A 17,273-nucleotide genomic window follows, 5' to 3' on the forward strand; every position below is an offset into this window, starting at 1 on the left:
TATCTGTATTCTCTAACATAAGCTGGTTTTTTGTTTGTTTCTTTTACCAGAGATTGAATTTAGAACTGCGCACTTGCAAGGCAGGCACTTATGCAGCTGAGCTAAATCCCCAGCCCTTGTAAGGCTGTTTCTTAAAATGTGAAAATCTTCCTTGATTTGAAATTTTATGAAGAGTCCCAGTGTATAAAATATAACAGAGGTTGGGGGCTGGAGGTTTAGCTCAGTGGCATAAGCACCTGCCTTGCAAGCAGGCGGTCGTGAGTTCGATCCCCGGTACCGATAGAAATGAAAAAGACCAAAAAAAAAAAAAAAAATATATATATATATATATAACAGAGGCATTATTTTGTGTGAAGCAGAGGTAGAAACTATTCTAGGGTCTTCAGAATGATTTCAGGGAACCCAGTAAGGAGCCAATGTAGTAGAATGAACATAAGGTTTATAATAGATTACATGGTTTTCATGCTAGCTCCATTGCTTTGTTGCCATGTGACTGACATGGGGAAAGTTGGTTATTCTCCTGAGTCTCATCTGTGGTGTGGTGTGGTGTGGTGTTTTTGAGACAGGGTCTCACTATGCAGTTCAGGCTACCCTTAAACTCATTAGGTAGCCCAGATTGACTGAATCTTCTGCCTCATCTCTTCCTGAGTGCTGAGTTACAGGTGTAATCTCACCACTCCTAACTCATCGAGTCTTATCTGTAAAACCCCTCTCACAGGTTCCTGCCTCTCAGTGTCTGGTTCTTAGAGTGGGGACCCACTTGGAAACATCCCCAGATATCATTTGCGGGGCTGGGGATTTAGCTCAGCAGCATAAGCACCTGCCTTGCAAGCACGCAGTTGTGAGTTGCTTCCCCAGGACTGATTAAAAAAAAAAAAAATAGCATTTGCCAAGCTATTTTAGATTCTAGTCTGTTTATTTATTTAGATTGGTTTGGGCCAGGGATACAGCTCAGTGGCACAGTGGCTGCCTGGACACCGCCAGTGTCCTGAGTTTGACTTCCAATACCCAAATAAATAAAATCTCAAACCTCTAGATTGTTTAGTGATTAATTGACTTGGTTATTAAAACAGCCAGACAAGATTTTGAAGCTAGCAGTGGTGTTGCACACCTGTAGCCCCAGCACTCTGGGAGACTAAGATAGAAGAAATCAAAGTTCAAGTCTATCCTGAACAATTTAGCAACTTAGTGAGACCCTATCTCAAAAATAAATAATCAAAGATTGGGACTATAATGTACTGTGAACGTCATGGATTCAGTCCTCAGTGCTACAACAAAAAGGTGGGGAGGAGAGTTGGGGGGAACCATACCTCAGTGTGAAAACCCATGGTTCAATCCTGAGTACCAAAAAAGAAAATCATAGACAGTGCTCAGTGGTATCATTACTGTATAGAAGTATTCCAGTGCCTTTTCTGTCTGGGAATCCTTCCTTGATTGAAAAATATTGTATATTTCCTGTGGGACCGCTCTTCAAGTTACACATCTCCATAATCAAATGTCTTTTTGGTTCTTACAACAGAAAATTGAAGTTAATAGACAACAAACCTAGTGCTTCAGTCATAGATGAATTGGGAAGATGACTCTGTAGTCTGTTTAGTATATTGTTTCTTTTCTTCTTTGGTTTTTTTGAAACAGCATCTCCCTGTGTAGCCCAGGTGATCCTCCTGTCTCAGGCTCCTGTGGGCTATAATTACAGGTGTGCACCACTATAGCCAGCTTAGTACAGTTTTTAGAGACTTATCTTCAATTTGCTTGGCATCTTGACCTAACTGTAATATAGTACTAATGGCCCTTAATTCAGCTATAAGGGGACAGGGTGCTGAAAGAAATTTTCTGTCATTATCTAGGAAGTACCTTTCTTTTAGTTAGATTATAAAGTGTTAACAAGCAGGGCGTGGTGACTCACTCCTGTAATCCCAGCATTTGGGAGGCTGAGGCAGGACAATCATTGTGAGTTTGAGACCAGCCTGGACTACGAAGTGAGCTCAAGGCCAGCAAGACCTTGTCTCAAAAAAGACAAAAAAATAAATAAATAAATAAAGTGTTAACAAATAAATGGTTATTTTTAATGTTACAGGGAAAACATAATTGTTGCATATTTTACTATAAGAAGTCTTAAGACAATTCAGTAAATCATAGAATTTTTATGTAGAAAACCATTTGGAAATAAAAACAAGCAAAAAGCTTTATGTGGTTTTTGTATTTGTATTTTGCATGTTTTTGGAACCTTATATTCTGTGTGGTCAAAAAGAAGTCTTTATTTTAAATTCCCAAAGACTTGAATTTTCAAATTAACTGAACTACACCATTGTTCATTCTTTTGTAAGAAAAATATCATCAGAATATGTCTATATGGGCCCCTTCTGGGATTTTTTTTTTTTTTTTAAATGCAGTAAATGGGAATGAACTGAGAATGTGAACTGAGACTGCAAGAGAATGCTACATTTGACTGCTGTCATACTAAGGGAGGAAGAGAGTCTTGATTTACTTGCTATCATAAGAACTATGAACTTTATATATTTTGCTTCTTGTTTTAGTTTGTAAAAATCTTACCTTCAGGAGGACGGACAGTTTTTTTACAGGTAGAAAATTTTTAATAATTTTTAGTGTGTGTTTGCGAAATACAGTGATTATGTAGTTTTTTTTTAACATTTTGAAAAGTTATTCTAAAAGTTCATGCAGGTAAGTTGGGCAAGTGATAAGCAGGGGTTTTCATTTGTTTGTTTGTTAGTTCATTTGTTTTTGAGGCGGAATCTCACTATGTAATTCAGGATGGCATCGAACTGACTTGATGGTCTAGTCTGGCCTTGAAGTCATGGCAATCCTCCTGCCTCAGCCTCTTCAGTGCTGGGACTGCAAGCGTGTGCTAACATGCACAGGTACCTTTGATTCTTAGGCACTTATAAGTCTCTTGAGTCTCCATTTTAAGGAACTGAGGACAGGAGGGTAAGAAACTTGCCTAAGTCCACAAAGATAAAGTGGCATAGCCACTGTTACCCAAACCTAAAGTATAGACTTCCATTATTTCTTTATGTTTAAAGTTTTCCTGAAGTTGAATACTTTTTGTTGTTTTTTGAGACAGGGTCTTGCTGTGTAGCCCAAGCTGGCCTTGATTTGTGGCAGCCTTCCCACCTCAGCCTCCCAAGTGCTGGTATGTGTCACCATTCCCTGCTTGAAGTTGAATGCTTTTTTAAGAACTTTTCTTTTTAAACATGCCTATTGGACCAGCCCTTACAGTCTGCTTATCTGACAGGTGTTTGTAATTTTCTGCTGACCCAGATTTTACCTTTTTAATGGATTTGGGGAAAGTATCAAACACAAAGTGAACAATACATCATCTGGATATAGTACATACTCACTAAATTACACCTGTTTGTAATTACATTTTTCCCATGAAGTTTTCATCTTTGTTTTTTCTTTGGCACTTTTTTTTTTTTTTGCAGGAATCTCGCTATATAGTTTAGGCTGGCCTCAAACTTATAATGGAGCCCAGACTGGCCTCCATCTTGTAATCCTCCTGTCTCAGCCCACTAGCTTCTGACATTATAGACCTGTAACACTGTGCTCAGGCCTTAAGTTTTTTAAAATTGTTTTTGATAACTTGAATAATAATAGATTAGAGACCAACTAAAAAGTTAGGCTAATTTGGATAGCCCTGTTGTTATCTATTTCTGTATAGCCCTAGTTACTAGGGAAAACTTCAGCTATTGTTGGTGCTTGTACTTTGTCTTTCTCCTTTGGAGTCATCTCACAACTGCCCCCTAGAAATTGGATTTGTCATGTTTTTAGGTGATGTTATATTGAAAGATAGATTTTTTTTTTTTTTTGAAAGCTAGGTATGGTGGTACATGCCCATAATCTCAGCACTGTGGGAGGCTGAAGCAGGTGAACCACAAGTTCAAGCGCAGCCTAACTGATTTAGCAATCTCAAAACTCAAAACTAAAAAAAAAGAGCTGGAGTCAAGAGTGATGATGCATGCCTATAATCCTAAAATTTGGGAGCTGAGGGCGGAGGATCACCATGAGTTCAAGGCCAGCCTGGGCTACACAGCAAGACTCTGTCCCCAAAAGGCAAGGAAGGGGGAGGGCTGAAGATGTAACTGGGTTCAATCCCTGGTCAAACAAACATATCCTGAATGAGGCTGATGAATACTGTTTTATATTAAAACTATAATGTTAATAAAAGGTTAGAATCACTTGCCTGTGTGGATTGGCTAGAGAGAAAGAAACTTTGGACTTGATGCTTTAAGTTGGTAAAGAGAACCTCTATGCAGACATTTAGTGTGGCTTATTAATCATAAAGAAATTCCTTTTAAAATACCCTACATAAGAAAATGCCAGGGCCAGGGATGTATATAGCTCAGCAGCACAGCACATTGCCTGGCAAGCACAAGATTCGGAGTTCAGTTCCCAGTACCAGAAAGAAAGAAAGCCAGCCAGCTATCTGCCAGAATCAGAATCTCATCTAGTTGTGGAACTTCTGTCCTGTGGAAGCTATTTCACAAACCTGTATCTGTTTCTTTGTCTGTCTCCTCCATATGACAGCCTCTATACTTTCCCTCCTAGCATTTTTTCCTGGCTTACAGTTACCACTCTTCTGTTCCCATTCATACTCATCAGATTTCTCCTTTGTTTCTATTCTTAACTCTTTCCATTCTGTCTTATCCATTTTTTGTTTGTTTGTTTGTTTAGACAGAGTCTCAATAAATTGCCCAGACTGGGCTCCATTTTTACAGTCCTTCTGCCTCATCCTCCATAGTACATGCTCAGCTACAAGTATAATATTTTAAACAAGTAAACCACAGCTGTAACCAGTAGGAAAAACTCTAGCTGCTGGTGATTGTTACCCATTTGGAGTCGCATCTCTCTCGCACTCTCGCGCTCTCTCTGATTCTCTCTCACTGTTTTGTTTTGTTTTATTTTTTGGATACTTGGAATCTAATTCAGGCAGCCACTGTGATGCTGAGCTATATCCCCAGTTCTGTCATCTCATTATTATAATTTGAAATTTATTCTTATCCAAGCCAGAAGCACGGCTATTGTTTTCAAGAGTATTATTCCTAAGTTACTAGTGACTTATAAATACACAATAAAGATTGATTTTTCTCAAGTGTTTCGCATTGCACACCCCCTTTCTAACCTTCACTGACTGAAACTAGATGTGTGTATCACCATCTCTGACTCTGCAGAATTGATATGTCCTTACACCACACTTAGCTTTGATTATGTATGGAACATAAATTGTTTTTCTGATACATGTACATTCATACATAGCTCTTTTGGTCTACAACCATGGAGAATAACTTTAACCTGAGTTCATATTTAATTGAATGGAATATACTAAACTTTGGTCAGTATGCAATCTGCTAACAAAAGTAGTTCAGATCTGCTAAAGAAATACATCAAAATTTATAAGAAAGAAAGAATTAGTGTAGGATTTTGTTCATTTGAAAGTAAATAAGGGGTTAAGGATTTGGCTCAGTAGCTCAAGCACTTGCCCAGTAAGTGCGAGGTCATGAGTTTGATACCTGGTACCAAAAAACAAAAGAAAGTAAAGCAGCTGTTATTTTTGCTAAATAGGGTGCTATTAATACACAACTCCTTTTAGCTAAAGATACTGTATAGGTAATTACAATTAATTTCAGTTCCTGTTTGTATATTAACAGTTGACTAAAAACAAGAACATCCAGGTGAACCTTGAGTGTGGCTTGGACTAAAGTGAAAGTGGTAGAGGTATTCAGAAATGTTCAGCTTAAGGATATATTTAAAGATTGAACAATCAGAATTTATTTTTGAGTATGAAAGACATGTTCAGGGCAACTCCAAGGCTTTTTGCCTGAACAACAGGTAAAGTGGAGCTGCCCTTAAAAACTTGGGTCAAGGGAACCAGGTTCTAGATACAAACATAAGTTAGTGCTGAACAGTATTTGGAAACAGTAAGAGCTTACAAAGAAATACATTTGAATTTTTAAAAGAGACTAAAAGGAAACTTTGTATGTTTGCCAGAAAGAGACACTATATCATATAAAAGGTTTGTATTAGCAAAGTGTCATGCACAATGTTAGTTTTCTACTAAATAATTTGCTCTACATAATTTAGTAGGATGTTCATTCTGCTGTGAATTTTGAGTATTTGTAATTACAATTATTTTTACTTATGAGGCTGTGTTTTATCCATAGAAATTCTAAATTACATTTTTTCACTTGTATACCTATAGATTGTATACTTATGTAACTTCATTTCTTATCTATAAAACAGGGAAATAAAGACACCTATGTTTTAGATTTTTGGGGGGTATTAGTATATGTGCTACCAATGTGACCACTGTTGGGAGGGATTAAATTAGTTCATTTATGGAGAATATTTAGACTAGTACCTAGTATATAATTGATGTTCAATAAATATTAACTGTTATCAAAAGGAAAAGTTTGTTTTTGTGGTTGGCTGTGTTGTGTTAACATTAAATCCTCTAGTTTCAAAACTGAAAACATGAGCTGGGTGTGGTGGCGCATGCCTGTAATCTCAGCACTCAGGAGGCTGAGGCAGGAAGATTGTTGCAAGTTGGACACCAGCCTGGGCTACAAAGTGAGCTCAAGGCCAGCCTGAACTGTATAGCAAGACCCTATCTCAAACCCCCCACCCCCCCAAAAAAACTGAAAACATAAGATTTTTTTTTCTCTTACACGTAGTACATATTTATGATAATACTTTTTACATGTAAATGTTGTGTTTATCCTTGATTTATTTTTAAGGAAACTTCAGCAAAATGTAATAGTTTTGTGTTTTTTGTTTGTGTGTGTGTGTGGTGTTTTTGGTTTTTTTTGTTTTTTGTTTTTTTTGTGTGTGTCAGGGATCAAACTCACAGCCTTGCGTTTACTAAGCAGGCACTTACGTTGCTGAGCTTTAACCCCTGGCCCTGTACTACTTAATTTTAATTTTTCTTTTGTCTTATGTCTTATGAAGATATTGGTTGCTTAGTGCTTGGTTATGTATTTTATGTGCTATTTTGACTGATATTTTATCTACTACTCTGATTTTCAAACTGCTTTCTAATCCTGAATTACTGTTTTGTCATTGCAGGCAAGAAGACAACAAGACCCTAGTCCTGGTTCCAATTTAGGTGGTAGTGATGATCTCAAACTTCGTTAATAGTAGCACAGCAGATGTGCTGCTCATCTTTACATACTGATGCTTCTGGCTGGCAGGAATAACTCATTTTAAGACCAGAAACTGTGATAACTGGAGGTACTACCATCTACTTCTCAACCTAAGGCAGTAAAAGACATCACAAACTGCCATGGTTTGCACTATAATACCTGCGTTTCTATTTTTTTATAGCATGTAGCCAGTAATAATTTGAAATTTTTTTCTATGCAAGCTTACCTTGTTGGCATTATTTTAGTTGAGTTGCAACTATCTACTTGGAAGGCTTTTTTCCCCTCCATTTTAATTTAAAAGTTCATGTCATTTAAAAGCAAGAAATTAAAATTTATATCAGAGGGTTTCCTTAATCAGTTGCTCTAATTTTTTTGTACTTCAGATTTGTTGGCTATGCAGCTTCTTTTTTAGATAAGCATCCTTGATGGTTTTGTTCTCCCCCTTTTCCTTTTGTGTTTTTATAGTCTACAGCATTTTAAACTATTGATGTGTTTGCATTATTTACAAACTGAAAACCTAGTAGCATAGAGCTGTCTGCCACAGCCTTCTATCTCAGAGTTTACAGTGGTTAAAGTTGCAGTATCCTTTTTAAATGCTAATAATCAGTACCCTTTCTTTCCTTTTTAAATATGAAATTTTAAATTGGTGTTAACTGTAATCTGTCCTAAATGTGTTAGATTCTGTTCTGTAATCATGAGTTTGGATAGAGATATTCTCCATAAATGATAATATTCTACTGAAATGCCTAAAGAAGTCACAGGCTGGCTTCTGTTTTATTCAGGGATTTTTTTAAAAGTTAGAAAAGGGATACTGGAGCTTCTTCATGTGTATAACAGCTTATTAAACTGGAGACAGTGATGAATCAGCTACAAAGGTGATATTGTATTAAAATCATGTTTAAAATAGCTGCTTTGATGTGTATTTTATATCGCATGCTTTTGTAAAAACAATACTGGGTGATGAAAGATTAGTGTTAGAGAGAAAATGTTCATCTGTGCAGAGGATACATTTTCTTCCATTAACTATTCTTGAAAAAACATTCACAAGTATATATGGTATTTTGAAAAAGGACTATTAATATTGCAGCTTTTGAGATGAATTAGTGTGGGAATATTTTTTAAATAGGCTTATTGTCAAATTGAGTGCAACTTTGTTTTTTGTTTGTTTGTTTTACAATACAAGACTGGAAAAAGTGCTAAAGCATTTAGCACATCATTACCAATACTTTTCATGATCATCCTCATTAAATGTTACTACATTTCTGAATTTTTGCAAAAATGTGTTTTATCATGATAGAATGGCATTATTTTAAATAGTTCAAAAAACTGACAGTTAATTCAGAAAATGAAGTCTGAATAAGGTCATTGCATTTAAAAGTCATATAAATATACTTGATTGATGAAGGAGATGTGACTTTCATTGTATATAGGTCTTATAATTCAGAAACAGATATCCTGTATCTCAGAATAAAAATATTTGTTTATATATTTGAAGTCATGCATGGTAAGGAGTGTGTTTAAATTGTTATAAATGGTAATGCATCAAAAAAGACCATGCCAATCTTGTGTAACTAAGTACTATGAATGAATTTGGTTGGTATTTGTTGTTCAACTCACATGTTTACACAATCAGTGCCCTGATTTCCCCTGAGGGAATCACCTTTCAGGTGATCCTTACAGTGGTGTTTTAAGGTTACTTTAATTACAGAGCTCCTTGATTTTTGACTTCAGCACTTAATTTTTTTAATAACGTGATGGTACATTTTTCTCTATAGCTTCTTGCTAAGGGCTTTCAATCCACCAGTAAATAAGGTCAAATGTTACAGTGTCCCCTGTTGCCATCCTTCTGTAAATACTGAATTTTTCCTATCAGTTAGCACTGTATTGCATCTGTCTGTCTTAATGCTGGCATTAAGATCATAAGCCCTTTTCTCCAATAGTGAAGGCTTTGAAAACTTTTTTAAGTTATTGATGCAATTTGATATTTTTTCATAATCTGTATTTCACCAAAATTACATCATTGCATCATCTTTTCTAAATTCATCTCCATTAAAACTTGCCTTAAGCTACCCAATTGCTTTGCCTCCATTAACCATATTGTGTGTTTGTATGTTTTACTTTACTTTGACAATAAACTTCTCTGTAATGAAAACAGAGTCTTGGCTCTTTATTGACATATTCTGGTAATTCTGTCCTGGTGTTAGTTGTGGTGTGAAAGTTCTTTGTGAACCTATAATTCTTTTTACTGTACCAAAAGGACGGTAACAACAGTGACATCTAGTGGTCACTTTCTTTAAATGTAGGGACTGCAAAGTAAAAGAGTCTGTGATCAGGAATCCAAACGTAGCTAGGCTAAGTGGTTCTGGTTCAAAGTTTCATGAAGTTAGAGTCATTCCAGGTCACGGTCATCTGAAAGCTTGACTGGATTAAAAGAATCATTTTCAGGCCAGCATCATAAGCTCCTGCATACCAAGTATAAGATCGTGAGTTCAATTACTGGTACCCAAAAGAAAAAAAAATATTTTCCCTTCCCACTTTATCTGTGATCATTTACCTGTGTTCCTTACAGCCTGTTAGACAGAAGACCTTGGTTCCTCGCTAAGTGTGAGTAACCTGCAGGTTCTTGCCATCTGAGTTTCTCCATAAGGCAGTTCACAGTGTGGCAGTGGGCTTCCCCTTGGGCAAGTGACACTGGATATATAGTTCAGGTTCCCCTTGAATTCACTATCATAGCCCGGACTGGCCTCAAACTAGTAGTGATCCTCTTGCTTCAACCTCTGAATATTAGGACCATGAGTGTGCAATGCTGCAAACAGCAGAGCTATATCTCTTGAAGAGCAGAATGTTCAAGAATTTGGGGGCCAGGGATTTAGCTCTGTGGCATAAGTGCCTGCCTGGCAAGCATGAGGTCAGTAAGTTCAATCCCTGGTACCAAAATAAAAAATTTGGGCATAATTTGAAAGCTATTATGGTCATATTAACTTGTATGTTTTCTCTCTGTCATGAAGTAACTTGAGTGTCTTAATCTTTGAAACATTTTTTAAAAGAGAGGTTTCAGTCTTTTACAGACAGGTTCAAGGCCTGATTTCCCTTGTATACCATTAGCTCCTGATGGCACATGCCTAACCCCCACCATCATATGTACACATGATACTTAAAAAACATCCCAAGGTTAAAATTGGAGTGAGGTCATTGGAAATTTGTATGTTTAAATATAGAATACTTTAAGACAAATAGAGCACTTTTATTTATCTCTCAGCTTTTGATTAGAATAATTTAAGCAACTTATACTTAAGGTCATCATTGACCTAATATCTGGACTTCAGAAACAGGAAGCAAGAGAAGATAGAAAATACAAAATAATAATGACAAACCTTTTGGAGGATGAGTGCCTAAACTGCAACCCAAATACGGAAAGATCAGCAACCCCAAAATGGAGTCTGCCAAGTTTCGACCCTTCGGGGATCTTAGAAAAACTCCGGATGTTCAGCTGTCTGGGATTGGTCTCCAACCTCGGGGTGATCAGGCAAGCCCTTGACTCAAGGGTACATAGATACTACATGAATGCTAAATAGATTGGATCCTAAAATATATATATTTAGTCTATAGGATAGAGATTGCACGATAGTTAGAGCATCCTTCTAAAGCCCCTAAAAAACGTAGAAAGTGTGAGGTGGGTTCAATACCTAATACCAAAAAAAAACCAGCTCTAGACAGAGTCCTCATAGATGTGCTACTCAGAACCCCCCTGGGGTAATAAGAACTTTACTTCCTTACCTTTATCTTTTAAATAAATTTGCTTACACCCTGCCTCCTGTGTTCATGGTCTCCTTTTTGTCATTGTGGCACAAGTAATAGCTTCTAAGTGGCAGAACTGAAATTTCAAACTTTCAAACTGGGTATAGTGGCACATGCCTGTAATCCCAGCACTAGGGAGGCTGAGACAAGATGATCATTTCCAATTCAAGGCCAACTTGAAATGCATAGGGAGACTTGTCTCAAGTCCCTACAAAAATTTTTTTGTTTTTAATACCTAAGTTTTACTGTACTAACCTGAGACTGTGCCAGGCCAGGACTGCTGCCATGACTACCTGTCTTCCTGAATCTACTCTTTTTTTTTTTTTCCTTTTTTCCTGAATCTACTCTTTACTAGCCTTTATTCTGGACAATCCAAACCTTGATTTGAGGAAATAACCATTGAAGCAATCTTTAGTTGGCCCAGTTCTCTGAGTTACCTACATCTGCACATACTGAGCTCTGGATTATGCCTTCCTGGTACTGCCATCCCAAAGCTGTCATTCTTACCTTTGACAAAAACTTGCAGATCACACTTGTTTGAGGAAAGGAACACTTTTGCTGGTGAATGACATTGTTCACAGAAATCTACCTCCTATTACTGTTTTGGCTTATTCAAACAAAAAGTCCTTTTTAATTTGTTACACAGAAGTCTATGGCTTTTTCTTTATTTTGTTTCTTCCATAACCCCACTCAAAACAAATGTGAGGACAAAAGTGTGTAGTAAGCTCTCTGGCTATTTATCACAATGAGTGACCGAAAATTGGAAAGAAAAGAACATAAACTTCAAGCAGGCCTATAGGTCTCCTACAACTGGAAGAAAAAGGCCATGCATTCATTCCCCCACAGCATGCTGGGAAACCAAGGAAGCAGTTCCTGGGCAGCATGAGAAGTCTCTGGAATTCTCAAGCCTAGGGGAAAGAAGAGGAAACAAAAGTGCACAAAATATGTCTGCTCTCCTGGCTGGCTTACCAAATATGTTACTAGATTTTGGGATGCTGGAATCTTTCTGGAGGTGGTTTCTAGGTTCCTTCTGTCCTGAGCAAAGAATTGGTCAAGATAAGCACAAACTGCAAAATTTAATTTATTAGAGACAGCAAAAGAACTAGGCTTTTTTTTTTTCTTAAACTCTGCCTATACCAGTGTCTTTTTTTTTTTTTTTTAATTTTGAAAGTGGTAAAATACAACAGAACAAGACAGAATAAAGCCGACTGAGACCATGTAGTGAAATTGGTACAGAACTTCACAGCAGGTTACCTGGATAACAGTAATAGGTATCACAGTACATTTCGTTATCTTTACAATAGTTGTTCTTTCAATCACGTATATCAAAATAAAATGAAATACAGAACTTAGCAAAACAATATTGAATAGAGCAGTACTATTAATCAGAATAGAGCAAAACAGTAATAAAAATATTCACCTTGAAAGAGATAGTAGAAGGAAGTCCTCCTTATTTGCTGTGTTCAACCTCCAGGAGATGCTCAGATTTCTGGTTCCCATTTGCTAACGGGAGAGACAGGAGAATTGGGGTAGGGGAAGTGGGATGTTTGACTCTAGGCTGTGCACCAGTAGGTTCACTTGCTTAGCAGAAAGCAGGCTGGTTGCTTGGTTTCCTAGCTTCATAAGTTCCAACATGGTGTGGATCTCAGAAGACACTGGTGGTTGTCCCCCTGGAAGGGCTGCAGTTTGCCACACTGCAGCCACATAACAGGGAGGGGAGCCGCTTGCTTGGTTTCCCAGCACCCTAAGTTCTAACATGGCACGGATCTCAGGAACTGCTGGTGGTTCTCCCCCTGGAAGGGCCGCAGACTGCCACACTGCTGCCGCTTACCAGGGAGGGGAGCTGCTTGCTTGGTTTCTCTTCATGTCATCCATTCTTCAACTTGATATCAGGCCAAGGCCATCCTATCAAAGACCTGCTTGAATTCTGGCAAAAAGTCCACATGCAGCGTTCTGAGACCTATTGTGTGCATGTGTCTTGGCATTTTCTTTTTAACAAGTCACACCTACTTCCCCAGCCAGTTTTGCTGCACTGTTACCTCCTGTCTTAAGTCACAGTGGATAAGCTGCCCAGACTGGATCTGAACTTGGAATCCTCCTGCCTCAGCCTCCTAAGTAACTGAGATTATAGACATGTACCTATAATTTCTAGCTAGAAATAGAACTCAGGCCAAGGATATAGCTCAATGGCACAGCTCCTACCTGTCAAGCATGAGGCTGAGAGTCTGATTCCCAGTGCAAAAAAAAAAAACACGAAGAAAAAAGAAACAGAACTATTCCCAGGTTTTTAGACTTGAGTTCAATTTAGATACCATTAGTTAAGATTTCTTCAACCTTGGGACTCTTTTTTTTCTAGTCTCAAATTTTATAGTGCAGCCTTCCAGCCACTCCCCACCCCTAGCCATTCTTGCCTAAGCATATTTTTTCCATTAAAAAAATGTTTATTGGTATATGTTTGTCACACAGAGTTATTACATTTAGTTTGGAGAACTGATACATGTACAAATTGCATCCTGATCACTTCTTCCTCATGTGCCCCCTTCTTCCCATGGGCCCTACCACATATTCCCTTGTTATCTCTGCATTCTACCTCCTTGTTTCTTAATATGGCTTTTTTATTTTGCTCTTTATTTATGTGTTGGGTCTCTCAGAGGAAGCATGCAGTATTTAACTTTTTTGAGGTTGTTATTTTTTGTTACATTTTTGAGACAGGATCTCATTATGTAGTTCAGCCTGGCCTTGAACTCACTATGTACACCAGGTGGCCTCAAACTTACAGCAGTTCTACTCCTGAGTTCAGGTGTGTGCCACTCCACACCCAACCTTTTGTGACTGAATATTTTTCACTTACAGTTATGGTCTCAAGGTCCATCTATTTTCCTAACAATAATTCAAATTTATATTCCTTAATGGCTGAAGAGTAATCCACCTTAGTGTGTATAAATATAAATACTACATTTTCTTTATCCATCAGTTAATGGGTATATAGACCCACTTCCATGGTATAGCCATTGTGAATTATGCTGCTACGAACATGGGTATGTATGATGACTTTACATTTTTTGGAAAGATACTGTTGTGAGGGATTGCAAGGAAATAATTATATATAGGACACATAAAGTATTATTTATAAGGGTCACCCAGGAAGTCAAATACAAAGAAAGTGCAGGCAATTTCTCCACACACTAAAGACCTACAAATCCAGCCAAGCGCCTGGACCCCATGGCAGTAACCTACATGAGTTCAGCTGAAAACTTGGAGCCCATAGCAGTGCCCCCCACGAGTCCAACTGGAGGTCTAGAGCCCCCGACAGTGACTCATGCAAGTCTATTTCACGGATCTGTGCTGGGAAGGCCCAAAGGTCAGCAGGGGAAGCTAGAAAATCTGTATCAGCAGAGCGAAGGATCTATGCCAGTAGGCTGAGGGTTCTGCACTGGAGTCAAGAAGCAATGCTCAAATAAGGACCAGTGCTCTCCTGAAAAGTACGGCAGCCATCCTCTGCATCAGTGAGGTTCTAGCTCCTCTTAATGATAACAGCCAATTTTATATCAGGGAAGCCAGCATGACAAGTTCCTCCAAGAGAACCAATAGCTCCAAACAATAACACTTCTCCAATTCTTTTGTACTGACAGCAATCCTCAAGTAGACCATCCATATTCAGTGCCATGCTGATTTAGTTTAGCTGGTGTTACAAGTTGACCACCAGTTATCAGTCCACCACAGATACCCGGGAGAGGTATACCTAGGATAAGTGGAATTTCTAGGGTTAGTTTTTTTGAGAGATCTCTATACTGATTTCCAAACTATCTGTACTACATTTCCACCAACAGTGTAGAGTTCCTTTTTCCCCACAGCCCCACTAGCATTTGTTGCTTTCTGAGTCCTTGATTATGGTCACTTTTTTTTTTTTATTGGTACCAGGGATCGAACTCACAACCACCTGCTTGCAAGGCAGGTGCTTATGCCACTGAGCTAAATCCCCAGCCCCCATTATGGTTACTTTTGCTAACGTAAGAGGAATATTTTTTCATTCATTTATTGGCCATTTGTATTTTGTCTTTGACAAGTATTTTTTTCTTTCATTTTTTGATTGAGTCTTTTAGAAGAATTTTTTTTTATCTATTTAGGTACTAGTTCTCTGAGGAGTAGCTGGTAAAACTTCTTTTCATTGTGTTTTCACACCATGGGTTGATTCTTTTGCTACCCAAAAGGTTTTAATGTGATATAAACTAATTCGTTGAATCTTGGTATTATTTCTTGTCCAATATGAGTTATTTACAGGAACTTTTTTTACCCCCGTCACATATCTGCAGGAACTCGTAAGTCTTTGATCCATTTTGCTTTGATTTTAGTACACAGTGGGATACATGGATCAAGATTCTTCTGCACATGAGTAACAAGTTTTTCAAACACCATTTGTTTAAAAAGAGTATCTTTTCTAGAATAAATTATTTGCCCCTTTGTCAAAAATAACAGAAGGTGCTTGGAATTATTTGTGCTTTCTCCATTCTGTTCATCAATAGATGTGTTTCTGTTCCAGTAGCAAGACATGTCTTTAATGTGTACCCTTGTGGCTAAGGCAGGAAGATCACAATTTCAAGATCAGTCTAGACAAAAATAATGAGATCTCATCTAAAAATTTAAGTTTTTTCCTCTGGAGAGGCTAGGAGTAAAAGATGCTTGCCCTGGTAGTATTCCTGTATTCCGTGTAATCCTAGCACTCAGGGGAGCTGAGTCAAGAGGATTACAGGTTTGACCCCAATCTGATAACTTAGTTATTTAGCAAGACACTGCCTCAAGATTTAAAAAGGGGAGAGGTTTCAGGACTGGGTATGTGTCGTATATGAAGGCTCTGGGCTCAATCTCTTGTGCCACAAACAAAATTAAATCTCTGATTCTTGCTGCTTGCCCTTATCCCCCACCTCCCATGTTAGGTTCATTATAAGATTTATCTTTATTGCTGTCTTGGTTTTGCTGTGTAGCCCAGATTGGCACTGAACTTGAAATCCTCCTACCTCAGCCTCCCAAATAGTTGAGATTTTTGCACCTTACCTGGCTCCATAAAACGTATTTTTGTTTATCTTTCCAGCAATGTGATGTGGTCAATCTCTTAGTGTTTTTAGAGGAAAAAAATTCTATGCACACTGCTCCACATAGTTTTTTTTTCTCAGAGCTCCTTTTACATTAAACATCTTATTACATACATCAAGACTCAGCTACTTCTCTAGAGGGCATCCAGTGACCTCGTTCTGTTGCTCTAGTATATGAGGCTGCAATGGACATCCTACTGTTTTAATGCCAGTAGCAGTGACTTCCAGTTTTGATGGATCCTGCCATGTTACATTCCTGTCAAGTCAGTTTAGGAATTTAACATATCACTCCCCGCTAAAAATCTTACTTAAGGGACTGCTGTAATGAAAAGAATTTGGGCTGTGCTGCTTAAGACCAAGGAACTTTGAGCAAGATTTATCTTCTCTGGGACTCATTTATTGACCTGTAAAATGGGGTGCAATCTTATGTTCTCAGAGTGGTTATGAGAAGCCACAGATTGGCTATGATCGAAGGCTTGGTCTCAGAAGAGGGCTGCCTTTTGGTTTCAGATTGCCCCAGGATGCTTGCACGAAAAGCTCCGGCTGAAAGTGCAAAAGGGGCCCTTTTCCCGCTGGTAAATGAGTAAATTGAGGCACGGAGAAGACCAAGGGTTTAGTCAAGACCAAGAGTCAGTTGAACTGGCTTGAGTCCTACTTGCTAGAGTGGCCTCTGCCTTTAGGAGCCTTCCCACCTCTAAAAGGAGGCCGGGCCTGAACCTTCCGCTGACGCAGTCCTCTCCTCATCAATTCTTTCCCATTCCTCCCACCTCTGCAGCACGCTCTGCTCCAGTATACTCCGCCCAGCTCAGGGACCACCGGGTGGGGTCGGAGAGTACATTCCCGAGCACCTGAAGGCAGTCGGGCGGGACCACTGTGTGCCCTGGGGCTCCAGGACTCGGCATCCTTTTTTCCCTCTGGGCCTCAGTGTGCCCTTCTGAGCTCGATGAACGCTAGAAGAACGTGTGTGTAGACTGTAGATGGATGCAGTGCAGCTGTCTAGTGTGTGTTGCGTGATGTAACCTTCCTTGCGTAGACGTGTGAAACGTGTGCGGTGGTGTGCAGATGTGGGGGCTCACGCCGTCTTGGGCTCTTCGCTCTTAAAGCAGCGGTCCTTCACGACAGTACGGCCCAGCCTTAACTATCGCCTGGGTGGTCAAAACTATCAGACCTGGAGTTTGCGCCTGCGCGACTCCGCCTATGACCTCGCCCCTGACTGGAACCCCGCCTT

The 17,273-nt window shown here is 38.7% G+C and overlaps 1 protein-coding gene across 7 annotated transcripts in view; it reads left to right on the forward strand.

Annotated features, from left to right (window-relative positions):
• Cbfb (core-binding factor subunit beta) overlaps positions 1 to 9,309 on the forward strand; it is a 51,312-nt gene extending 42,003 nt beyond the window's left edge. For 4 of the 7 annotated variants that reach the window (XR_010047007.1, XM_063247479.1, XM_063247478.1 and 1 more), the window contains 2 exons: positions 3,083 to 3,151; positions 7,081 to 9,309. Coding sequence is in view for 6 of the 7 variants with exons in the window: in XM_063247479.1 (XP_063103549.1) it covers positions 3,083 to 3,151; positions 7,081 to 7,103 (92 nt within the window). In the remaining variant the exon portion in view is untranslated. The remainder of the gene's footprint in view (positions 1 to 3,082; positions 3,152 to 7,080) is intronic. The other 3 variants (XM_063247480.1, XM_063247477.1, XM_063247476.1) reach the window with 1 other exon arrangement.
• Positions 9,310 to 17,273: the final 7,964 nt, after the last annotated feature.

This window comes from Cavia porcellus, unplaced genomic scaffold (assembly GCF_034190915.1).
Source record: "Cavia porcellus strain 051 isolate PalLab524CR breed Dunkin Hartley unplaced genomic scaffold, mCavPor4.1 scaffold_4, whole genome shotgun sequence".
Taxonomy (NCBI): domain Eukaryota; kingdom Metazoa; phylum Chordata; class Mammalia; order Rodentia; family Caviidae; genus Cavia; species Cavia porcellus.